Consider the following 26119-nt stretch of genomic DNA (forward strand, 5'->3'; position numbering starts at 1 on the left):
ATTCTCTGCAGAGGCAAATAAAAAATAAAATAATCAGAAAAGAACAAATATCAATTTTCATCAGATTTTATTTGTCTGTGTAAACTTTCTGCAAAACCTTTCCATGCAAAGTTATTAGCAAACATACAGATTTCAACTTCATGCACTATCTATGTACAAATACAGAGATTGAGGAACATTCCACAGAACTGGCAGAATCCGGTAGTAGGCGGCTATCACTTTAGCTCGGAGAGAAGCCTTTTATTTATTTACTTTTTTGTCGATTTTGTTTTTACAAGCGATTGATGATCACCTCATCATGATCACAGTTGTTGATGTAGCACAGTGTAGAACTAGGTCATTGTCACATCTGGGCATTGCTCTTTACTGAGAAAACAAGACACTGGTAAGCTTCGAATGTGCATGTACAAGATCTCTCGGTTAAATGCTAAGATTAATCTGCTACTCATAGACATCTTATGTTGATATGCTCAGTTGACTTTCTGTCAATCTTCTGTGTACTAGCGAACCAGTTCATCCAGATTAAACCTTAGTAATCATAGTCATGCAGCGTATGGCCTCCATATCAGTAGGAATGTCATGGTGAAAACTGTAAACATTAATGAAGGTACAATAGTATTTATTTCTAACAAAGTGTAAATATATGTATAGACAGATATCTATGTATCTATCTATCTATCTACATATATATATACATCTTTAATCACAAGACATTTCCATGCATAGAATTTTTTTTTGTCTTTGTTGTCACACTGGAATAACTTGCAGACAATTTACTGTATAAATAGAGGTCATTCCACTGTGTAAGGTGTGCTTTCCTTGATTTGCTTTAATTAGTGAACAAACACTCACTTAAGCCTTGGATAATCAGGGAGTGGAAGAGAGCGAGACAGGGGGGAAAGAGGGGAATGTTCGGGGTAAAAGCGGGCTAAGAATGCCCCAGGCACATGAGAGTCACAAGCACAGTGCATGCAGATATAGACTGCACATACTTTAGACATGACTTGCTCCGTCTTCTCTCTTCTGTAAACATGTAGCAGACTTAACCATGTGTATTCAATGTAAACAGTGCAGTAAAAAAAACCCTCTGAGGTGTCAGAGTGAACCGCGAGCTTTGAACGAGCAGAGGTAGCAGGACGTGATTCTATTAGTTTTCTCTTCTTTTCTTTTTTTTTTCCCAAAGAAACTAAATGAAAGATCAGAATCTTGGATCGCTTTCCGGTTTCTCTTAACACATAGTTATTACGCCCTACAAACGTAAAATAGCACACACATCTTGAATAACACTACAGAAAAACTCCTGTCAAACAATATAAGTGTGCTAGAATATATATATATATATATAAATTTTTTTTAAACCACAAATTAACAGCAACTCATTACAGATTTTTCTAGCTCATGGTTCACTCACGTATGAATCATCTGTTGTATCAGATGTCTATCCTATCCTGAGCAATGTATCATTATGTAAACATTTCTTTGTGGAAATATACAATATGTTCATACAGCTGAGTTATTTTAAGGTGCAGCTGTGGTCTGGCATGCTTAGAGAGCTCTATATGTTTCATATGGCAATTAAGTCATGAATTTGAGTTGTGGGCCCAGTTTGAGGCCTTCGTGGGCTTAGGCGATGGTTCTGATGCCATAACATATTGTTTTTCCTGATCTGTTCCAGTGCAATTCACGCTTCATTTACTTCAGTGAAGAATGTGTCACTACGAAGCATTTCTGAAGGCCATTTTTGTTGTTGTTGCAGCATTTTCCATAACGTAACAGTTCGTTTGGGTCGTGTTACTAAAACTTCAGATTCCTTTGCACATGAGATTTGTGCCAGAAGCAAATTGTGTATCGGTGACCAAGCTGCTACTATAAAAATAGGGGATTATACGGGAGAAGGAAGAAACAGTGCCTGCGTGTTTGGTTATATTAAAATCTATATGGAAACAAAACAACCAAAAAAAAAAACTACATTTGTAAAAGTGCAACAAGACATGAATGCAAACTGATTAGGTGCGAGCCCATGCTGTATGTATGGTTAATCGCTGACAATGTGATTCTCGTTCAATAAGGTGTGCCAGCGCTCGATCCTCTTGTCCTTGTTCTTCAAACACTCGTACCAGTGCTTCAGCCTCTCTCCTTTGGCGGTGATGCCCAGCTGACAGCCACCTGTCAGAGAGGAGGGGCTCATGTGAGAAGCAGGTGGTGAAGCAGATGAGGAATTTCAGTTTTCACTGCATCACAGCAGTGATGTGGAGAGCATTGCAAAAGTGTTCATATCCCTCAACCTTTTTCTGAACATTTTACCATGTTACAACCACAAACGTCCATTTATTTTATTTGGATTTTACTGTATGAAGGAGACTGAGACAAAGTAGTGCGTACTTGTGAAGTACAAGGAAAATGATATAGGAAATTTAACCCACAAGATCCCTTTTCTAATCGAATACCCCTAAATGAAATCTAATGTAACTAACTGTATTGAAGAGTCCTGCAATTACTAAACAGAGGTCAACTGTGCGTAATTTAATCTCAGTATAAATCTAGCTGTTTTACGTAGGCGTCAGAGGTTTCGAAACATGGAAGACGGTGCAGTGGTCAGGTCAAAACAATACTGAACATTTGGCAGTCCCCCCCATACAGTGCAATTTGGTGGTGGCAGCATCATGATATGGTGATGCTTTTCTTCAGTAGACGAGTGATTAAAGTTCATGGGAATATGGGAAGAAGCTAAACGCTGAGTATCTGTGCAGAATACTTGCTAGAGGTTACAAAAACTGGGGCTGGGTGGATGTTCACCTTCCAGCAGCACAATGACCCTAACCATACAGCTAAAGCCACAATTGAAGCTGGTGGTTGTAGCAAGGAAAAATGTACAGAAATTCAGGGGGGTGCGAATACTTTTCCAAGGTCCTTCAAGGTAGATTGGATATTCACCGATGTAATCATTGGACTTCCCAATGTCATAATCCCACACAGAGATGTCTAATGTCTTCTTGGCCAGTTCACTGTGTTTGATGTCGTAGCTAAATTCCTAAAATATGATCCAGACATTAAAAAAAAAAAGTTATTAAGATTTTACAAAATGGCATGAATTGCTAAAAAAATAATCAGCTGAGATCATTTAATTTTCTTGCTTTCTAACCTCGTTAAACTCTGGGTTTAAAGTCCTCTTCTTGATTTGTGTTTTGCACTTGCCCTTTTTCCCCATGTCAGGTTTCAGGCATCTACAAATTTCACACATAGTGCACAAAGTAATTTATGTCTTTACTGGAGTCACTTAATTACAGTGCAAAAAAAAATATACACATATTTTTTTCACCGCCTCAACCTACATTTTGACATATGGATCAGAGTATCCATTAGCATCCATGGCAGCCAAGTGAACGCAGCGTACGACCCCCACGATGAGGCGATTCAGCTGGGTGCTGTACATGAGGGACATCAGAATGCGACCGCGCTCCTCTGCATCCGTGCCCTCCTTCCCTGGCTGAGACACAGCATGGGGGGAACATAGTTGAACAGGAGTGAATATTAACATCTGCATAAACTCCTGAGGGATTTGGTCAAGTTTAGACATGCTTCCGAACAATCATTGCCTCGTCTTCGTAGAGCGCAATCCCTCTTGCTCCTCCGGCTGTCGCAGTTCTCTTCGTCTGTGTCGAAAAACAAGATCATGAGAAGCCAGATAAAAGATTCAAACAAGCAGAGGAAATCATTTGCTTTTTTTTTTTTTTTCTTTTTAAAATTTGGCTTAACTCACAGGCACAACCCTCTCTAGGCAGACATTGAAGTTCTTCTTCTGATTCATCTTCAGCTTCTTCAGTGCTACCCGGGTCTCGCCAATAAACTCATTGTGCCCAAACTTGTCTTCATCGCAGACAGAGAGCCTGGGAAAATCAATGAAGTGTGTAAATTAACACAGAAGGTTGCTGCTCAGTGGGTCCAAGTGTATCTGTGTGGGACCAGAAATTCACCTGAGGGTTTTACGTTGCATGTCTTCGTCGGTCAGGCCGTGGTAGGTGAGCGTTTCATTCCACATAGGATTGCGAGTGTTTCTCAGGGTCTTTGTACGCAGCTTGTTGGACTGATGGATGTCAGGTAGATTGAGAAAAGTAATTAACACTTTCTCGAAGTGATTGTTTAGATTGCAGGTTGACACCACAAGGTGTCAGGCTTGAGCTACTATCTGACAGATAGCTCCTGTCGGAGCAAAAAGGTCTAAAATCCGCCCTTAGTTAGTGTAATTAAGAAACAACAGGAAATTAAGATTCTAAATCTCCTACATATTATTCTAGACAAAATTATATATTTCTCTACTTAAATGACCAGTTGTTTAAAACTTAAAAGCTTAAAGCTTTACTGTACTTGTACAAAAGTGGATGGATCGGAGGAGAATACAAATACTTAATACTTTAACCAAAATCCAGACTTTTTCAGACTTCCCTGGGTTTTTAGGGCACTTGAATGTCTGGAAAAGCCTCAAGTTGATGCGTTTACCTTACTAGCCCCAGGAAGCAGATGAAGCTTCACATAAGGATCTGCGAGCCCATTGGAGTCCATGGGCTTCAGGCCCTGAAGAGAAACGAAGCATTACGCTCATCAGATCACAAATCAAGCAAGCGCAATTAAGCTAAAGTGCCATTCAGGAGCTTTTCAGCATAAACCACTTGACTGAAATTGTCCCTTTGTGCACGAGAATGAGGCCAACAGTACCTTTGCTTTGAGGATGCTACATTGGAGGCTGTTGCTTTCCTGATCGTAGAAAAGGCCAAACTCAAGAGAGCCCAGAGTTGCTGAAAGAGACCCAGACCACACATAGCATCAAACAAGAAGGAGACGGCAAGTCTGCACATAAGGGGTTAAAAGTATAAATATAGACAATCCTGTGTAAATAACAGGTTTTATCTGGTGGATTAAAGGGGAAGATAAACCAATAAAGACAACAATAAATCTAACCCAATTTTAGTCTTCACTTCATAATTTCTGATAAGTCACAGGGTTTTCTCCACTCCCTATAGAAGATGATTCTCAGTGGGAAAAAAAAAAAATATATATATATATATATGTATATATATGTAGCCGTATAAGAGATTCCTATGCTGCCCACACAAGTTTTATTTGGAGGAGTTTTTATTTCTTGTCAGAGAGCTAGAAGCTGGAGGAGGGAATCAAGCTTGTGTTATCTGGTTGCAACTCTACAGGACTTAAGGTGGCTCCTGTTAAATGTAAGTGTGGAAAAATGCTTAAATTCACATTAAGAATTTAAATGCTTGAGCATTTAACCATACTGCATTGTTTACCATATCCACAACACAGTGTGTATGGTAAACATTAGTGAGTTTTTGAAAATGCCTTTATATTAAAAGAAAGTGTGAATTGCTGAGTGTTATAATTCCGATCTTTGTTTGACAAATTCTTACAAAGCCATGGTATTATGTCATCATATATCCTGTTTCCAGGCTTTTAAGGACTGTATGAAGCCCAGTTTATATTTTGTAAGAAAATAACAGAAATCATTCACAGTAATGTGTGTGCCACTTTGTTTGGACAAATTTTTATAGTAATCCAACTAATATTGTTGGTACCAAGTGACTGACTCATTGAAGACTCAGGTAAAAACCCAAACAGACCAACCATGATTAACTCACTTTTTAGTAACATATTTCTTAAAACTCTGTTTGAAAAGAACATAACTTTGAGCATACCATGCTCACTGAACATATTACATTGTTGTAATACCAGCAAATTCATCTTTTGTTACTCCACACCATGTGTATTACTTTTATTACGCTTTATTAACCAAAACACTTCTATGTCCAATATTTACGAGAACTGCAGAAACATGTCATTACCCCAGGACCCAACTATTCAAACCATCCCGTCCCCTCAGAGATTAGGTCCATAAAAATATTGCTATTTCTGCCATCTTTCCTCTTTACACAAGGGAAAGGATCCAGCTCCAGGGGATTTATAACCCGATAGCCCTGTTGAATTCAAAGTTATTTGCACAGTTCCAAAGACCTGGACCTAAATAAAAATAAATTAAACAGAACTCCCCTGAGAGAGAATGGAGTCTTTTCATGGCTTCAGGCTAAAGCCATTGATGGCTTAGCACCATTCTCTTTCCTTAAAATAGAGCTTATGGAAAATATTTGAATAATTTATGAGTCACTGCTGATTATGTTGTTGTTATTACTCTCCTTGGCTTTAGTTCTTTATATTGTGACGACATATTGTGTTGTAATTTCCCATTTGCTCACTAGGAGGAAAAATAGATGCATTTAAAGACAGATGTTCACAATGAACGTGGAAATGGTGCCAGAAAAAGAAGAATAGCACACGATATCTTCTTTACAGCTACAGTAAAAAAGAAAAGAAAAACATTTCCATTCACCTGTAGCAAAGCCCAGATGTCATCTGTACAAAAAATGAACCTAAACTGAACACATCTGCCACCATGCTGTATGAAATGGGGCGCAGATGGTCCACTCACTGGCTTCGTCAGAGTCGTAGTCGTTGGCCTCCTCCTCATCATCAGCCGGGGGAGGTTGCTGTCGTGGAGGGGGCGTGCTGTAGGCAGCCGGCTGCCTCCTGTCCTCTCTTACAGCGGGAGGTGCTCTCTGCTCCGAGGCGTAAGCACCCACATCTCCTGCCACAGGACCTATTAAGGGAAATGACACCACAGCTAAAGCAAGTTAGTGGCTGGCACGTTGCAGTGCTGTGCAAAACTATTCAAAACCCCACAGTTTGGCCGGTTACAAACACAAACTTCAGGATTGCCCTGAATTTAAGTCAAACCATCTCCACATCAGTTTCGACCAGCTTTTCTGTCAATGCTGTCCCCATAGCATGACACTAGGGCTGGGCGTATGCCTCTCTGCTCAATAGCAAATCAATAACAATATATATAGTGATAGACAGGTGATCAATATCAACAGAAAGCACATCTGATAGAATGCTTAGTCATTTTTCTGAACGCCAATTGAGAACTGGACAGCTAGGGGTGGGCATTTATCGTATCATTTATTATTTATCGGGATAAATGTCTTATCATGATAAGATTTTGATTTGTCATTGTCACAATAAAATCCAATTAATGATGTTTTAAAACCCCTGAAACATCAATTTTAGGGGTTTTTATTGCCAGGATTGTTATTTTTACCATTTTTCTCTACAGTTTGTTTACTAATGGTGTATCAATAAAAGTCAATACATTTGAAAATATGATTAAATGCAGTTATTGTATACATTCCAGTGATATAAACCACACTTCTCTGTGTGCCTGGTGTCCTAAAGAACTGGCAATGTATTTCAAGAGTATCTCTGTTTGTGGGGCTGTGATTACTCAGTTACCTAAAAAAGTGATAAATAGCTCTTATTGTCGCCTTTATTGTTGTCATAATAATACCACAATATATTGTGATTAAACTTTAATGTCATATCACCGCCAATACAGACAGCATTCTGGGGGGATTTTGGCAGAGGAAAGACTTTAGCTGCTTCAGCCTCTCATGGCCAACTAAATAAGGTTGGTGGCATCAACTAACTCATTCACTCTTTGGTTACCGAGCAACAACCTGTTGAGCCACCGTGGCTTATAACTGCTTAAAAATAAAAGACAGCGGTGTGGAAAATGAGTAGAACAGCTTGAAAGGAAACTGTTGATAAAACAGGAGAGATCATGTCACCAACTTTCCAGAATTTTGTATATTTAAATTTTAAAAAATGAATCAACAATTATCAATATTGACTGATACAAACCCTAATGTTGTGATAAATTTTTCAGCCATATTGTCCAACCCTATGTATATCCCAAGGATACCATGTTCAGGGTAATGTGCAGTGTTAGTTTCCTGCAACAGATGGCTTGTACTTCAGAAAGACTTCATATGACTTGTTTTCAACAATCGCTTTTGTCTTGCTGTTCTTCTAAAAAGACCAGATTTATGGAGCGTACTACTAATAGTTGTCCTGTCTATAAATCTCTAACCTGAGCTCAGCAGCTGCAGCTATATGGGTTTTTTCGCTGCTCCTGCTAATAATGCTTTTCTTGCCTCTCCTGTCAGTTTAGGTAGATGACCGAGTCTTGGTAGGTTCACAGTTATACGTTGAAAAGGTTTGCAAATTGTTTAGTAACCTAACCCTACTTTCAGATTCTCCTCAACTTAATATCATGCCTATTGGGAGAGTTTTGTCAATCTGTCACATATAATCACAATTTATTTTTTTTTTACCCCTCCAGGGGGTCTTTTGTGGGCTCTAGTGTCCCTTATATGATAGTAGGCTGACAGGAAAGGAGAGGGGGGAAGACATGCGGCAAATGTCGTCGGGTCCGGGAGTCGAACCTGCAACAGCCGCGTCGAGGACTCAAGGCCTCCAAATACGGGTCGCGCTAACCACTACGCCACCACGGCACGCCCATAATCACAATTTTAAAAATGGTTCTTTTGGGGTATTACACAACAAAATGTAGAACAGTTTTAAGAAATATACATTCTCTTGCAACTCTATAGAGAAATACTTTGTTCCTCACCCTGCTGGGACATTGCGGCTGAAGCAGCAGGTTGTGCTCTGGAGCTGTGCACCGGAACCATCTTCTTCATCACTACCGGACTTCCCTGACCCGCCTCTTCAGGACCAACTCCTCCTGCACCCATACGCATAGCTGGTTTGGGGGCCACAGGTGGGTAACCAGCACGGGCCTGCATCTGCGCACCTAAAAGCAAGCGTGTACAAGTGAAAACAGAAAGACTCCCAAAATGCAAAATCATCCCACCTCATCCCTGTGCTGCAGCGCAATCTGTAAAACTGCCACGTCTTCCTGGAGATTTTAATGCCGCAGGGTTTACGTTGCAAAGGGGATGACCTACATACACAACAACAAGCAGGGGGAACGAGCAGCCTGCAAGACAATCCCTCATCTTTCTGCTATATATCACACAACACAGGTAGATCCCACTGAGACTGAAATTAAACTGTTTGACCCATAAGGGCAGCATCACATGGAGGCTTGCTCCATATCCCAGCATGCAACTCCTGACTGGCTAATTGAAAGACTTCATCCCTGTCGACAGCGACAGCGGGTGGCCCTGTCACCTTTGGGAACCAGAAAAAAAGTTGGACTATTGAAAACAGAGCACTGTGAGATGGGGTTAAATGGTAGAACCAACTGCACTATAGAGGTGGTCCATTAATGAAAGCAAAAAGAAACGTGCCATATGAAACACGATAATAAAAAAAAGGCGTGACTCCTTGTGTTGGTCTCTTTTGGTTTGTAATGCACCGGGAATGCTGTTGTTAGGAAATTTGATTGGTGATTTGTTTTGGTTGACAGGCACTTAACAGTATAGGTTACGACTGTAAACAGGTTGTGTACAATAATATTGTTTAAACAAATTTCTCTGTTTCAGACAGCACCAGAGAAATTACTTTGCTTGTGCCTCTGTATGTGTGTGTGTGTGTTTTCTCTCAGAATGTATGAGATCTGGCAATGACTCAGCACATCTTAAAATAAAAGTGGCAAGCTGTGCAGCCACTTTTTTTCTTTTTTTACCTTTTTGAGTGAAACCCAGCAAGCATACTTTCATTTCAGTTTTTAACACTATATGCTGTTCCTTAATTTAACACAATGCTGCATTTTCAGTCACCTTGAAGTTCATTATAATTGCAAAACAACACATCTGTTTGAGGAAACTGGAGATCTAGAAGTGGTGGCAGGTGGTTTTTGATGGGGGCGACATGGCTCATCGCCCAGGGAGTCAAACTTCAGAGGGCGTCAGAAACACAAGTTTCTGGGGCCCTCTGAAGTTTGAGTTTTAAATTCTTTATTTGCTTGTGCAGTTATGTGGGAGTGGGTATTGTTGTGCACATTTTAAATATTGTGAGATATTTTTTCTTGAGAGAGCAGTTGGATTATGAAACGAAAGTTGGTTTTTAATGGACAACTTTCCACTGTGTGCTAAATTGGAGAACTACTTCATTGTTTTTTATCGAACCTTAACTACATTTTCTGATCTTTATGTGATTCAGAAAGGTCAGACCATTCTAAAAAAAAAGTGCTGTAATAGAATAACAGTGTGTTCAGTAAAGTCAAACAGGTAGAAAAGGGAGCATTCCAGCTGCCAAATTCAATAATAGTTTAGTTGTTAGATTATGAGGGTGACCTCACATCAGTTTCCAGCCCAACACCAGGATAATAACAAATATTCTGTGCAAATGTGGCAGAATCACCAAATTTTCCATCCGTTTAATAGGCGCTCCAGCAGCATAAGCATACACTGAAAAATCTAGGAAAGCTCATCTTTTAACAGGAGGACATTTGCTTAGCATTAAAAAAAGAGGAAGAAGAGTTGGGTTTTTTTGTTTACCAAAGTCGAAAAGAATATAATTGTTGACACCCCTGTTGTGAATACATTGTACAGTCCCCGTTGTCCACTTCTCATGCTCTTCTAACAGCGTATTAAAAACCCTATAGGTTTTCTATTAAAGGAAAAACTAAGATTTTTATAGATTTTTCTCTCCAATACCACCCACTTACCAATGTGTGGTGGCAAGATGAATATAAGACCTAATCCAACCTTGTGAAGTAGACCATTTTAGCCAGATGGTGATAAGAGGTATTTGTGCAACATGAGGCATAAAGCGCATGTTGCAGTTTTTTATATACCGTAGTTTTCGGACTATAAACCGCTACTTTTTTCCCACGCTTTGAACCATGCGGCCTATAGGCCGGTGCGACTTTTCTGTGGATTTTTCTTCAACCACCAGGGGGCCCTTTAGCAGGAAGTGAATCATTGGGAATCAAAATTGGAAATCAAAGAAGAAAGTGCTAATTTTCATTTAGAATAAGCACATGCTAACAGCAGGCACGACGGAGAAATTTCTTCAAACTCATATGATGCAGCTTTTAAATTGAGGGCTATCGATCTGGCAGTACAGGAAGGAAATAAGAGCCGCTGCACGTAAGAACGAATCCATGGTTCTGAATTGGAGATGGATTAAGGACGGAGCAGAAGGTTTTCCTTTCCTTATGGAAAACCGAGAGTTACCAGCAGCTTATATACTGTATGTATAGTTTTTGTTTTTGTTTTTTCAAAAAAATTGTAGGTGCGGCTTATAGTATGTTGCGCTCTAGATAGATAGATAGATAGATAGATAGATAGATAGATAGATAGATAGATAGATAGATAGAACATGTAAAGTTATTCCTACATAAGTAATATTATATGCATATCAGCATTATAAAAGTAACACAAAGAAAAGAAAACACTTGCCTGAAACCTGCTCCTCAGAGGCTGAAGTCTGACTCTGATGGGAACCTAAAAGATAAAAAAACACATTTCTCATAAGTGATCTTTTGATAGTCAGGGCGGTGCCTGAAGGGGCCTGTACCTGGTGGTTTTGGTTGAGCTGCTGCCTCCCTCGGCTTCTGAGGCTCTGCTGCCTCATGAGGAGCTGTCTCCTTCGGTTTAGACAACGGCATGGGCGACGGCAGGAACTGCTTTGGAAAGCCTTTGAAGAACCAGGCACCGGACCTCTTCCATACCTGAGGAGACCTTGTTGTTAAAACTCAGGGGGAAATAGTCAATGCATCATTGGATGCCCAACAGTCTGTTTCTTTTATTTTTTGGTTAGGTTTTTTTTTCTGTCTACCAGCTCTCACCTCTCGCTGTTCTCTGCAGATCTTGCACAGCCACACAGGGCGAGTTCGACTGCCACACTGAGTGCCACATTTTGTGCACATGTTCTGCACATAAGAAGGGGACATTGATGACAGCCGCTCTGTTTTTGTTTTGTTTTGTTTTTGTAGGTATTGCTGTTGCGAATGCATATTTAAAGACTGCTTAGGCAATTTTTTCATCTGTGGAACATTTCAGGAGAGGAGCTCCTGGTTTGTGCTTTTACAATTGCTACCTTTTTGCAGTCCTCACACACGACGGAGCTGACCCCAGGCGAGCCCAGCTGCTCCCCACACAGCAGGCAGCGAGAAACACCGTCCCCACACACCGTCTTCTTCATGTCATCCAGGCGGTTTATCAGGCGCCTGCAGCATCAACACAGCTAAGTCTAACTCACAATGCCACTGGTAATTATTCCGGGTTTACAATTATGCGGCTCATTCGTCTCATTTTGAGGTTCTATTCAACTTTGCACCCATCTAAAAGAAAAACACAGGCATGCAAAAAGAACAACCTAAATGCATGTTTTGGTAATTCTCACCCAATTCTCTCCTGCTCCATGGCCTCCATTTTCTCAGCGCGGGCAATCACATTGTTTATAATCTCCTTCTCCTCATCTGTTAGGTCTGGACCAGGACCAGAGCCAGACTGCATCGTCCAATTCCCCCTGTTGGCCAAATAAAAATCCTAAGTTTATTTCAGTTTAAGGTTTTTTACAGTTCAAATCACACATTTACAAAGCAGCCTCCACACTTACACACACCTCTAGTAAAGGTGTATAAAAACCCTAAACATAAACTCGTACTGAAATAGTTTTTAAAATCAAAAAATTATACACTCAAGAAGTGTATAATGTGAGTACACTCCTTGAGTGGGGAAAATCCCACATTGGTTGACTTAAATAATTGCTGTTAATATCCTCTTTTAGTAATAGTACAGCATAGAGTCTTCTATAACATTTCGCAGTTTTGGAGCATTCATACAGGAAACACTTTAACCAATTTCTTAAGACGGTTTACTGTTCTGGTAGCTCTTCGATTCACTCTTTACTCCACAGGGCCAGATTTAGCTTAAAAAAGTGAGAAGCAAATGACAATATCCATCTACAGCGTAACGTGAGAGTCAAAAAATAAGTACCGTAACTACTGTAATATCTCTTGAACAACCGACAGCATGAATGTATAGTGGCTGAATGGAGCTACATGTCCATGAACAGGAAAGCAGCAACTGCTCAGAGTCTCTGATCATCTTGTTTGTTTAAATTCGGGTTCCAGTTGTTTTTGCTATTGCTCTGGTTGCAGATATGACCAGAGCAAGGCCCTATTTTCTTGGAAACACTTCCTTGAATCTGAATATTGTCTTAGTGGTACGACATGTTCCGTGGTCTTTCCCGTTTTGACAAGTGGTTAAGAGAAATGGGTCACTGATTCACCTCTTAATTATTACTTATTATTATTTATACCCAAGGGAACATGAACAATGTAATGAAAGTAAAATGAAAACATTTACTCACAATAAGCCCTTCAAGATAAAAAAAAAAAAGACATTTTGCTTTATAGCAAAACAGCAGAAATGACACAAATATAGAAATCAAAATAAACTTAAAATTAAACTAAAAAGCTAAAATAAAATTAAAAAACTAGATACAGTGCTACCCAAATGCCTGTCAAAGCAGATGGTTTCTCAGCTGCTTCTTGAAGAAGTCCAGTGAGCCCAGAGACTGTAAAGCATAAGGGCAACAACAGTCCAGAGCCTGACCAGGGCCACGGTGGTGACATGACCTTGGAGAAAATCTGGAATATACAATGCTGCATCATAATGCAGCACTCTAAAATTCAAATTCAGAACCTGAATGCTGATGCAATCAGTAAAGGTGTGACCTAGAGGAGCAGGACAGAAGCTTAGCAGATGCATGTTGGACAATCTGAGGATAATCCAAATATTTATTGACACAAGTATAAATGGAATTACCGTAATGTAAGATAAATGAAACAAAAACATGAATTATAATCACAATCAATTAAACCTTTTGAATAGAACCCTTTTCATACAGTCAAGTTTAACACAAAGGGAATTACAAAGGTCTAGGAACAGATATAAAACCACAAGAAACATAAATTAAGAGACAAGACAAAACAAAATGTAATAAATAAATAAAAATAATCAATGTCAACTTTGGATATTATTTTTAAGGGGTGCCAGAAAGTGTGATTTTGCAACCAATTATCTTATTGTGGAGATTTTGCTCACTGAATATACTTTAGCTATTACTAAGACGCAACTTCCATAAAAGGATAATTTATTCTGTAATGTAACACATCTTGACCAGGTGTTTCAGTAAGTGTAGAGGGTACTCTATTCACAAATCAGTCCCTCACAGGAAATATTTAAAAATAGCTGCTTTATAAAAGCGCACACACACACAATGGAAACGTGCAATGCACATAGAAAAACTGGACTACTTACTGCTCTTTATCACTTTATCACCACACGGCAGAAACAGATGCAGGTGAAACAAAGCATGTCACGGTTAAACATGATGTGGCCACTCAGAGGAGGTACAGAGGCATAAATATTGTGAAAAGTAGGATCACCTCGGATGCATGCTCCTCTGCCGGTCGTTGGACACCCAGCGACCCGAACCACCGCTCATTACTGTGTCCGTCATGCTGCTCTACTGCAGAGGGGAGAGGGAAGAGATAAGTCGGGTCTGCATTCAGCAGAGGTAGTTTTATAACCTTTAACTGATTTTATGAAGAAGATGTAAAATGACTATTTGAAAATAAAGCAATACTCTCCTCAAGACCTTTTTTAGCTTTTGCTTAACTATCGTCTCAATGTTTTCTCATAAAAACAGCCCTTTCTACTCAATGTCAGCACTCCAGAGGCAACGGTGATGGAGTCATAAAAGGTAGCATATGATGACCACAGCAGATAACTACTGAAATCAACAACAAACAAAAAAACTTCAAGTCCAAGTGTTGCTTTCAGGGAAAAAAGTCTGCTTGTTTGTAAATTTGCACATCAAGAACGAAAGACATTGCAGCTTTCAGTGGGAGCACATGCCCAATTCCTCTTGCCAAATTCACTGCCTAATTAGTACCATCTCATCCTGCCAAGCTGGTTTAAACAAATTAATTCCTCAGAAATACAGGACTTGAGCCAAAACACGGGGGGAGGGGGGGGGGAGAGATTACACCAGAATCTGGTTATCTTGGGCTTGCTACTTCCAGCGAGCTCAAAGTATGCTTACATGTATGCTTGGTTCAGGTAGTTGTGACAGCGGCAGACTGCTGTGCATACAGTGAAAAGAGCAGTGCTTTCAACGGTGTGTTAGTAACCAGAGAAGGGGAAAAAAATGCAGGAGACAGTGGTGTAAGTCTTTCAAATTTATTTGCATTGTGTAAGGACTGTGGAGATAAGGTTGAGCAAATTAGCGTGGTATGGCCAATTAATTGAGCCGCTGTAATTGAAACGCCAAGAATTGCTTCCAGTCTGCAAGTCCATGCTTATGACAGAAAGAGACACAGTAGGAGTGACTCAATTTCCCTTTTATACAGTTAGCTCTGTTGCTGATAGCTATATTTATTAGCTCCTGTAATTTAATTCTTTTTTTTTTCTTTTTCAATGAGAAATATGGATTTGGGATAGAGCATTAGCGCTGGAGACAGAGGATGTTTACCCCTAATGGTGTAATTGTTGGTGGAATATTTAAGCTAAAAATTAGAAAACGTGATGCAGCTTTGATTTAAGCTGCAAAACCCGGCTGGGCAGAGTGATAATCATTACAGTGGGAGACAGTGAGTGCCCTGTGCATTTGATACACCAGCACTGTAATTCAATCTCATAGCGGTGGAGTGAGGATGATATGAAGACATCAACAGAAAATATGGCAAGTCTGCTGCATGTGCACAAGTGGCCCTTGTGAAAGGCTGCTTGAAGTCTCTGGCAGAGAGTGTGCAGAGGGAGGTTGCAGCCTGACAGAGCCCTGAGGGGAAATACTGACACTCAAAGAGGACCAGCAAACTCCAACAAGATAAACATGATGAAGTCAAAACCTCTGTTGGGCGTCACGTACAGAAAAACTAATGATTTCTTTAGGTATGGAGACTGTTCTTAATACGGTGTTGTTTAAAAGTCTATATACACGGGCTTTTACTGTTGCATTGAAGACAATCTTTCATTGGTAGATTGTCAAAATATGGACAAAACATTGGTAACACTTTATTTGAAGGGGTGTGCATAAGACTGACATGACACCGTCATAGACATGACATAACACCTGCCATGAGCATGAAGGAGTCTTCATGAATGACTTCTGTTGTCATAAAGTGTCATTCGGTAAATAATGACACTTTTAATGCAAAGTTGCATTAAAACTTGCATTAAAAGTCCATTACAATTGTCAAGTTTGCATTAAAAGTGAACATTTGTGGAGGATGATTTATAGCCTCTGTGTGCTAACCAACCAATTTTAATGATTTCTACCACTTTTAAAAAAAGAGGGCGGTCAAATGTACAGCTAGCATTGTAGTAGCTTGTTGAGGTCAATAAAAGGTGTGCCAGCTCTCCGCAACAGACGTTTGACCTAACATCAGTTGTGATGTATGCATATATTTGAGCCCCCTGGGCATATTTTTTTACCCTGTAATTAGGGACAATGGACAAAAAATATATACAATTTTGTTTTTCCAATAAGACATACTCCAATAAGACCAAAACATCAACAGCAGAGAACATGTAATGATGAGAAAGAGAAAAAATGTCTATTGATTTCTGTTTCCCTAAGTTTTACAAGGCAATAAACTCCAAAACTGAACCCAGGAGAAAATGCAAAAGAGGGGAAAAAAAACAGAAGTTGTGCCAACATCGCTCTCCTAAAGCTGTCTGTATTATCTAACATAATGCAAGGCAACATACCTTTTGATTTCTAATCTGTCGTCTGTCAGCCTCTGGGGCCCACAGATAAGCAGCTAATTAGATCTGCTATCAATAGGCACTGGGTGGGGGCTTTTCCATCTGATGCTGCTACTGCTGCATAGTCAACAGTAAAACAAGAATCATCATTGACTTTGGATTTTATCATTTGTTTATTGATTGAGGTACCAGTAGTAAATTTTGTGAAGTTCTGGTTATCTTCACATTATGGTCCTTAGTTTCTGTGGTCTGCTTTATTCTTTTATGTCCAATCTGGTCTTGTTTTTTGTTCTTTGGCGTTCTTTCACATCTGCTACTACCATTGTGTCAAGCTTAATTTTGCTTATTTATTTATTTTTATTTTAATCTGGCTACCTCTGAGCTACAGTTAGCTGTTTGTATCCTCTTCTGTGCGCTCTGTAACTCACTGAGTCTTTTTATAATTTTTCCCAGCAGTGTCTTGACAGATGACACATTATTCTGACCATACTGTAGTACACTAAAGACTCTCAAGAGTGGCCCTTCTTCTTCTTCTGCCAAAATGAATTATCCCACTTTGGTGTAATGTGATCAAATTAGGGAAAGACAGATGGGAGACTCGCTTTAGAGTTAAGGTGATGTTTCTGCAGTAGATAAGTGGACTTTCCATTCCCGTTGGCTTACAGGGGACAGTTTGAAGTCTCTGAATGTCTGTAACACCCCAAATAGCTATCATTATCAGATGCAATGCTTCAATTGAAGGAAGGTACTGCTTAGGGTGCATTGGTTTAAAACCAATTATAATTGACTGTGCTGTCATATTGGGCCTCGTTATTCTCCAGGTATGACATCACTGCAGCCCTCAGACTCCATCGCCTGAGCTACCAAGACCATAAATGCAGCTAAACTGCGTCATCTGTGATCCTGACTTAGTTTAATAGTCATCTTGTACGTGTTTTCCGGCTGTAGCAGATGACTCAGTCAGTTGGTGGATTCCTCTCTGGAGAGCAGCGGATATTTTCCTGTTTTTCCTTTTTTTTTTCAGAAATATGACAGTGTTTTTTTATGATGCTTTCAGACATGTCTGTTTTGGAAAATGATAAATGAAACCTCGTGCAACCAACCCAAAATACACACCACGGCAGGGTGGTGCTTGATTCTTCTTAGGATTTTTTTAAGCCATCTAAAAACCTGTTAAGTCATGTTTTCAGGTACCACAAATTAACTGATTTAACTACTACAGCATTCACAGTGCCTTTCAAAACCTAAAACCTCTCCAGATTATATACAACCACAAACTTTAATGCATTTTAATGGTAATAGATGAGACAGATCAGTACCCAGGGAGCGAATAGTTGTTAAGGAAAGGAATTAGTGGATAGAAAACTCTGAAAAGTGGAGCGTGCATTTGTATTCAGCCACCTGAACTCAATGCTTTAATTACATTTCTCTGCAATTACACTTTTGTGCATCCACAGAAAGAAAGTTTTGTCTATTCCTTGGTACTAAAAGTTCCGTTCAGTCAGAAATGAAGATAGCAACTGTGAACACAAGTTTTAAAGTTCTGAAGCATCTAAACAGTTTTCTTCCAGGGTTGTTCAGTATTGAGCTCCATTCATCTCGGCCCTGTCAAGCCTCTCTGGTCCTGCTGAAGAAAAAGCATCCCCACAGCATGATGCTGTCACCACCGTGAGTCACCATGAGGATAATTTGCATCGGTAGTTTTGTTTTCACACATTATGTTTTGCATGTTGACCCAGAAGTACACTTTCTGTTTGCTCTACATCAGGGGTCTCAAACTCCAGTCCTGGAAAGGCCGCAGTCCTGCAACTTTTAGATGTGCCTCTGCTGCACCACACCTGAACAGAATAATTAGGTCATTAAGGCTCTGGAAAACTGATCTACACAAGGAGGAGGTCATTAAGTCATTTCATTCCAGTGTTTTGTACCTGTGGCACATCTAAAGACTGCAGGACTGCGGCCCTCGAGGACTGGAGTTTGAGACCCCTGCTCTACATGATCTGAGGAAAAGTGCTTCTTGTTATGCGTCCATATAGTCGGATGTTTGGGGTCCAGAACTGATAGTTACTGTTTCTATATCCATGGCTCCTTCAGGTGGATGTCCTGCAGGAGTGCCATTAAGTGAAGCTCTGCTTCTTTATGTCTTGTTGGGTGCATGCACAGATAGATTTTGTCATATGGTGCTCAGTGGCACATATGACTCATTAGTGCAGTGGAAACAAAACAGAATGGAAATGACAACAGCTTAAAATTTTAGAATAGAATTATCCTTCTCTGTTTCTTGAGAGGAAAAGTAACGATTTTGAGACATTGCTGAAGTCAATGAGATCTGAAAAAATCAGGCAGGGTGACACCGATGAAGCAGGGAATAGATGGACTGATCTGACATGGATCATTATGGACAGAAAGCTTTATCGGGGATGGGACGTCATCTCTTTTCTACTGACATTTGTCTAAAACAAACAGTTCTGCTTGGATGCATTCATGTTATCAATAAATAATAAATGCTCTTAGAAATAGCAATTTATTTACGAGATGTTTGAGGAAAATGTGAAATGAAGGCAGTAAAAAGACAACAGTTGGAGAAATAATCTGAAACTGGAGGAGCAAACTGAAGCCCATCCATGTTTTAAACGATGTTGTTGACTATTTACTCTGGTACTGTACCCTATGTAATGTTCAGCTATTAATGCCCATGTTTACCATCTCAGAACCAGTTTGTCTTTGCACAATCTTATCAGTATATCAAATTGTGGCAAAGTCAAAAATAATGTTGGACAACCTAAATCAAAACAACAACAAAAATCACGTGGCTGTTTGTATTCAAGGCTTAGACATATAAAAAATTTGCTTTGCTTTTTTTTTGTGTTCTTGTTACATCTCACAGGTGTCAGGTGAGCCCAAGAGCAAAAAATGCTCACCATTCAACTGTTTTGACAATAACGCCAACAGAGCATTATCCACCAACGATGTTTCTGGAATAGCTTAATGAAAACTGAATAACATTCATGTCAAATGATTGGTTTCACTTTAATCTAACTTTTTCCAGAACTACACTAATATCTTGATGCACTGGTGTAAAACTTTATGTATAATTGAAGTCACTTTAAAGCTCCACTGTAGCAGAAAAAGCCAATTATTCATCAGCAGCACTCGTAATTGGCAAACCCAAGGTCCCTGCAGGTTCGCGTCAGCAGTTTCTTCCGACTCGTTTTCTGATGTTAAACTGATGCCAGAATTTTTATTCATGTCAACACAGCATATCTACTTTATGTGATTCAATATTCTGGGTGCTGCAACAGATTTTTCAAATTGCAGTGAACGTTTAGGTTTCATTGCATAAACATGCTGTCTTTTCCTGGTTAGAAGAGAAAACAACAACCTTGAAACACAAACAGCTTCCTAGTTCTGCAAGAGTAAAGGTTATGTACGGTATTACTGTACTTCTTAAAGATTAGTTACTACAAGACTTGCACTGCTCTGTGTAACACTATGTACTATATTCTCTTTACAAATTAGATCATAATGCATCTTTGAGGCTCAAATTAGTTTACCTAACAAAAAGCAATGACTCTTGCAATATGTGTACAAGTCATTAAAAGACTATGTTTTGTTGTGAAATACTTTAGCTCTTTTGGTAACAAAGCATGTGTTCCGGAAGTAGACATTTTATGGTATATTAATAAATGTCAGACCAATATTAAATTGTTCACAATATACAAAAGAAACGAATTAGTAGGCACTAGGTCACAAATTGGTTATACACATCCTGATCAGCCGTGAGACAATGATTAATGATAGCTAAAATTGGAAACTCATTTTGCTTTTAATGAACACCAACATCCTGTCAGCTGGATGTTTAAGCTGACAACATCAGCTAAAAAAGCATCCAGCTGATGTTGGATGTGAAACTTGAAAACTATCTAAGTAATTTCTATAGACCAATGATGCACCAATCCAGGACACAGCACTCCCTATTGCAAAATGTCAGAGGTAGGTTATTTATTATTCAAAAAATGACAAATAGCAATTTATTTGTCCTCAATAATTTTACTATATTGCACTGGTGGATGGATAGGCATATGCATCAATTCTAAATATAATTAACTGCCACAAAAAAAGAATGTTAGTATTGAAAATTGGCACAGAATCCCAAAAAATAAAGTGAAATATTCTTTCTTTTTTTGCCTTTATAAATACTTTACATGCTGGAGAAATATGGAAAGGTTTATGAGAAAAAAGTTAGATTTAGATGTAAATCACAATCTGTCACAAAACCTGTGGGGGCATGCAGAACATAGCCACTGTAAATGCCATGGGAATGCGGCCTTTAGAGCTAACTTCACAGATTCAGCCCATGATGTCTAACGCTTGCACATCAGTCACTCAGAGAGAGGGACGGAGGCGACGGGGTAGAAACGCCAAAAATACACAAGGAAACCACCCACTTCCTATGAGATGGCAAAGCTCCATCCATTAAAAAAAATGGTGAGACGCCAACATGGTAACACGCTATGCCTCAGTGCTAAACAACACTGTAAAATAATGCACCACACAAAGCCCTCCACTGCAGAAAGAACGCATCACTCAGCATTTTTGAATTATTTACAGCCCTCAACCACATGGCCCTTCACTCTAAGTTCCCTCGTTAAAGCATTAGTACAAGCCTTCTGCACCGGAAAGCAGGTTTGAGTTGAAAGAGGGGTGTGTTGGGGGGGGGGGGGGGGGGGGGGGAGGTGAATCACAGAGCGCGTCAGACTGAGAAACTCCGTTTTGGGTAACAGTATGTATGGTAGTCTGTTTGATCTTTGTGCTGACAAATTATCAATGTTTTGTGCGCACAATGCCGTTGACGGGAACCATCTGCGGGACCATCTGTGAGGACTCTTCACCTCGACAATGTGAGAATGCTGTAGCGCTTAAATACACACAGATACATCCGCTAGGCAGGCACGGCTCCAGGACCTGCCTCGCTGGAGAACAAACAGGAAAGACCGTCCAGTGACCGACAAGCTACCGTGCTGCTACCCGGCCACAAATGTTGGCTCTGATCAACAGACCCACAACGGCCAGGAGCTGTGTTTTCCTTTCCTGAAGCAATTCAGTGCACAGTGAGTCCATGTCAAACCCTGTACTCTACAATCAAAGGGATTTGCTTTTATTTTTTCAGATGAAATGTCCCCTGATCCTAATTTTCTTTGACTATTTTTATGTCATTCACAAAGTACTTGTGTCGCAGCCTTTCTTTAGAACTTGAGCATGTCTGAAAAAAAAAAAAAAGCAATAGGACATGGAGCAGTGAATTAACTGCACTCCAGTAAGAGCCTGCAGCCAGTCTCATTTTGCAAGGCTGATGGTGATTCACTCTTGTATGCCCCGAGGAGTAAGAGGTGGGACTCTGAGAACTGCTTTTCTGATGCATTGGTCAGTCAAGCTCCTTTAATTCCCTCCCATGATCTCTTCCCATCTCTGGGAAACAAGCACCAGACAGAAGCTTTAAATCAGAAAAAGGCTGCTTGTAAAGACACTCAGCGGCTGTCCCCAGTAAACTGCAACATGCCGAGTAGAGATACTCCACATAGTTTGGGTATTCTCCACTGGCACATTTTTGCCTGCGGGTTACCCGACTCTCCATCCAGGCCTGCAGATGAACTACCAGGTACAAATCCCCCGAGGCATTTTCAATACATCGCAGTTGGCAACTGCTCTGGTCCAGAGACTGTGGGATGCTTTTGAAAAGCTTTGGTACAGCTTTTGGGACAAAACAGGATGAGGCACATTGCCAATAAGGACATTTGGGTTTTGGTTGATGTTTTTCTTTATTATAGCAATGAAGAAAAACATAAATGGTCATAAATCTTCTAAGTTTGAACGCCATTTTCATTTCTTGGCACCTGTCATAACTCCATGAGCAGGTGCACCAAATAAGGAGCCTCAATAAAGTTATTTCAGGTTCGGTTCCGAACCCTGGACCATTTAATGAATATCTTGCCCTTTTGTCTCTGGACATCTTCTTCTCTAGCTATTAATGGATAAAGGTCAATAGTGTCATAAGATAACAAAAAAAACAGTTTATTTCCTCTTAAATGGTACCACATTTATAGGGAAAATGCATCTGTGGGTTGAGCAACAGCGTTGAGCATGTGGGTTGCACCCATGAAAAGCAGTCCAAATCTTCTGCCAAGCAGCTTTTTGTGGAGGCAGTGTGAGGCAGCATCTCCCTCACAGGAAAAACAAGCTATATGTCATCATTGGAAGCAATGTCAAGGCAGACAGATTTTAAGCAAACAGTCCCGCATCTCCACGCTCTTAGGGTTTTGAACTCTCTAAGACGTCGATGCCCACGGAGCAGAGTTTATCAGAGTCTACCACTAAAATCTGAGAGCAGAGACGCATGTCTGACTTAAACTCCATTGTACAACACAACCACATTGGCTGTCTGGAAAAATGGGAAACCACCCCACAGCAGTGTGTGACCAAATGGATGAAGAGAAGGTGGATGAAGAGAAGATGAAGAGAAACTGCTGGTCCTCTCACTGAAGCTCCAGTTCGCTAAGTGAATAAATTGTTTGCCAGATTGCCAGCGTGTTTTGTTTCTTCAAACATCAGTCACTTATTTGTTTCATCCAATAAGTGAAACAAAAAAATAAATAAATAAATAAGAGTTGATAGGAGAATAAGTTGTTTGGCATTGGCAGAGAGGATTCGGCGAGTTTTTTATAGGGGTAGCCCTCAGCTCACACAGAGCTGCGGACAACGATGGGGATGCGATTGTCCCCGTCAACTCTGAGCAGCTTCCCTGTCTCTGGTGAAGAAAAGCATCCCCAGAGCATAATGCTGCCACTTCCATGTTTCTACTTAGAGATGGTGCAATCAGAGTGATGTGCAGAGTAATGCTCGTATGTATTTTCTTATGCATGTAAGTGGTAAAAGTTGAAAAAGTATCGTGGTCCAAAGACTGTAGAATGCATTGCAAAGGCTTTGTTTGGCACAGCTTTTGATTTAAAAAAGATGAGGAAGACTGACTTTATACTTCATGTAATACTCTAGGGCTTTAAAAATAATACAGAAAGGTTAGAGGATTTTGTTGGCCACTTTCCATGCCCCTGCTCAGCAAGAGCATGCCCACATCATGATACTGTCACTCCTTTATTATACGGCGCAATCGGAGTGATCTCATGTATTAGTTTTCTTTCACTTGTGGCATTATGCATGCAAAACCAAAAAAATAGCAAATATTTCTGGTCTGGAGACTGCTGAATTCTTTAAAAAAATGCTTAGAGAAAAAACGGGTCAAAATTGACTCTGAATGTAAACCGCAAGATTTTGAAATCACTGCGAAAAGCTGACAAATGTTGCTGACATTTTGATTTAAAGCCCATAACAATTATCTCTGGTTTTACCAAAATATCGCACAGCTAAGGCACGTTTAATCGTCAGAAAATCTTGGTGTACAGATCCTAATCCACGTCTCTGATTACAATTTGAAAATGAAGCCGCTCCCTTCTGAAGCTCTGACACAAATGGCAGAATGATGAGTCTTTCCTCTTAACAAGTTCGCCATTAAAACGTGCAGAAATGTAAAGTGTGACACGTGATGTGGACTGCATGGACTGTGAAGACCACCGAAGAGTCACACACCTGTACAAACTGTGGCCATGGTAACAGCAAAATCAAAAGACGACAGTCGGAGTGATGAAATGCTTTTTTGTGTGTGTGTGTGTGGGGGGGGGGGGGGGGGGGGGGGCATTTGTGTTCTGTGTTTTCATGGTACCTGCACCAAATTTAACATCCCCAAAGCAGAGCAGGTCACAGTTGCAGCTGGCACAGTTGAAAAGAGAGGACGGCTAGAGAGGAAGACATTCTGAAGACAAGGGATTATGGGTATGACAGCATCCAGTTTTAAATAATGCAGTTGGTGTGCACTGGTGTTCTTACTCCATTCCTCCATCTTTTTTCATGTTTTACCCAAATACTCATGTGTCCAAGAAGCTCTCTGCCTCTGATTTTTACTTGCTCCACATTTGCTCTTTTGTTCTCTAGTCCTTCCTCTACCAACAAAAATGACGACAGCCTAGCAGAAACACAAAGAAATACGAAGAGAGGGGTGTCGGCCGTTCACCATACCGTGGTTGTTCATGTGCGAGAAGGCAGCAGCAGCAGATATGTCTCCGACTGTTCGTTCAGTCTTTCCTCCCCTCCCCCAATTCATCCCTGTACTTCAGGTCTATACATTGGAGATGGTGGAGGAGGCAGACTTGCATCCCCGCCTCCCCCTTTAGCTTATTTTAATTATGGTATCAGTGTCAATAATCCACACTGGACCTCTCTGACCCTCCTGTGCAAACATCTACAAATCTAACAGATCACAACCTGTAAACAAGTGAATCACCTGTCCAGTGACACAGCTGGAGTTTAGAGCTGCCCTGCTCTCAGCAGATTTTTTTTTGTGTCTTTTTTATAAGCTTCAAAGATGTTTTCTCTTTCCAGGCTGCAGTCACATGAAGCCCCAGCATGCGCTTCAAAAGAAAAAAAAATCCTGCAGCAAAGCCCAGGGACTGCAACAACTCAATCTCCAAAACATCTGACCGGTGCTGCTTTCTTATGTTGGATCTGCAACAAGGAAGCACAGTTTTGTTTGGGAGGGGTGGAGGGTGGAGTACACTGTACTTGCTGTGAACGATGCTGAGGGTGGAGTTAAAACATACTGTAACCTACTACACCATGCGTAATGTTCATAGCTTGTCAGCTATGAATAAACTTGGTCCAAAATCACAGTACTTCTTCTGCAAACCATTAAGGAGTCAATAAGCATCACCTCCTCTACGGGAGTAAGGATGCTTTCATTTTATTTACTCTGCTGCTGCCTCAGATTTAATAGGGGGGCCCAACATGCATACAGAGTACAGCGCACTCATTCACAAATCTATTACTCAAATGATTTTCCCCCCCATTAAATTAACACAAGCAATGAAATATGTTCCGTCCTAAGAGGCGATACACACTTCCTCTCCCTCGCTGCTCTTCTCTGAATGAAGTGGTGCATTCATTCAGCTTGCATGTTTAACAAATTCTGATGCCAAAAACAAAAAGAAGAAGAAGAAGCAATTCATAGGGTGAAAACACAGTGTTTCGATGAGATCGTGGAGCCTACCTGAGAATCCAGCCGTGCCTCTCTGTCTCTCCTCTCTTTCGTAGTGCTGTCAGAAAATGATGCGGACTAGATTTCTGTGCACTGCCAGGGTCCAACAACAGAGTTGTTAGTCATTGCGCATGTTGCTACTCACCAAGACCAGTGCTTCGTTTATTTATTTGTCATATACTGCGCTTGGAGGAGATGCGTTCCGCTATGTTGCTGCACACTCGCACCGTGGATCGCCACAGTGCGTGGGGAGCTGGCTACCCTGCGTGGAAGATGGAAAGCCCTTGGTACCGTGGGAAGGAAACCCCTGGATCTGAAGTGATAACAGTATGATGCTTAAGTGGGCAGTCACCACCTGATCCATTTTTCTTTAGAACTGTCT

The 26119-nt window shown here is 40.4% G+C and overlaps 1 protein-coding gene across 5 annotated transcripts; it reads right to left on the reverse strand.

Moving 5' to 3' along the window:
* Nucleotides 1-50: 50 nt before the first annotated feature.
* Nucleotides 51-26037, reverse strand: LOC116729817 (rabphilin-3A). 5 transcript variants are annotated; one of them, XM_032578602.1, is made up of 20 exons: nt 25750-26036; nt 16599-16712; nt 14273-14355; nt 14145-14156; nt 12220-12345; nt 11914-12043; nt 11663-11746; nt 11392-11545; nt 11274-11318; nt 8534-8716; nt 6494-6661; nt 4714-4793; nt 4498-4572; nt 3975-4084; nt 3761-3887; nt 3597-3653; nt 3333-3487; nt 3143-3224; nt 2935-3031; nt 51-2166 (listed from the first exon to the last, which is right to left on the reverse strand). In XM_032578602.1, the coding sequence occupies exons 3-20, from the start codon at nt 14344-14346 to the stop codon at nt 2036-2038; spliced, it is 1890 nt and encodes a 629-aa protein (XP_032434493.1). In that variant the 5' UTR covers nt 14347-14355; nt 16599-16712; nt 25750-26036; the 3' UTR covers nt 51-2035. The 5 variants fall into 5 exon arrangements, with proteins under 5 accessions (XP_032434493.1, XP_032434492.1, XP_032434494.1 ...); XM_032578601.1 differs by lacking the exon at nt 16599-16712; XM_032578603.1 differs by lacking the exons at nt 16599-16712; nt 25750-26036 and adding an exon at nt 24370-24459.
* Between the last annotated feature and the right edge of the window lie 82 nt (nt 26038-26119).

Source organism: Xiphophorus hellerii, chromosome 12 (genome assembly GCF_003331165.1).
Source record: "Xiphophorus hellerii strain 12219 chromosome 12, Xiphophorus_hellerii-4.1, whole genome shotgun sequence".
Lineage (NCBI taxonomy): Eukaryota > Metazoa > Chordata > Actinopteri > Cyprinodontiformes > Poeciliidae > Xiphophorus > Xiphophorus hellerii.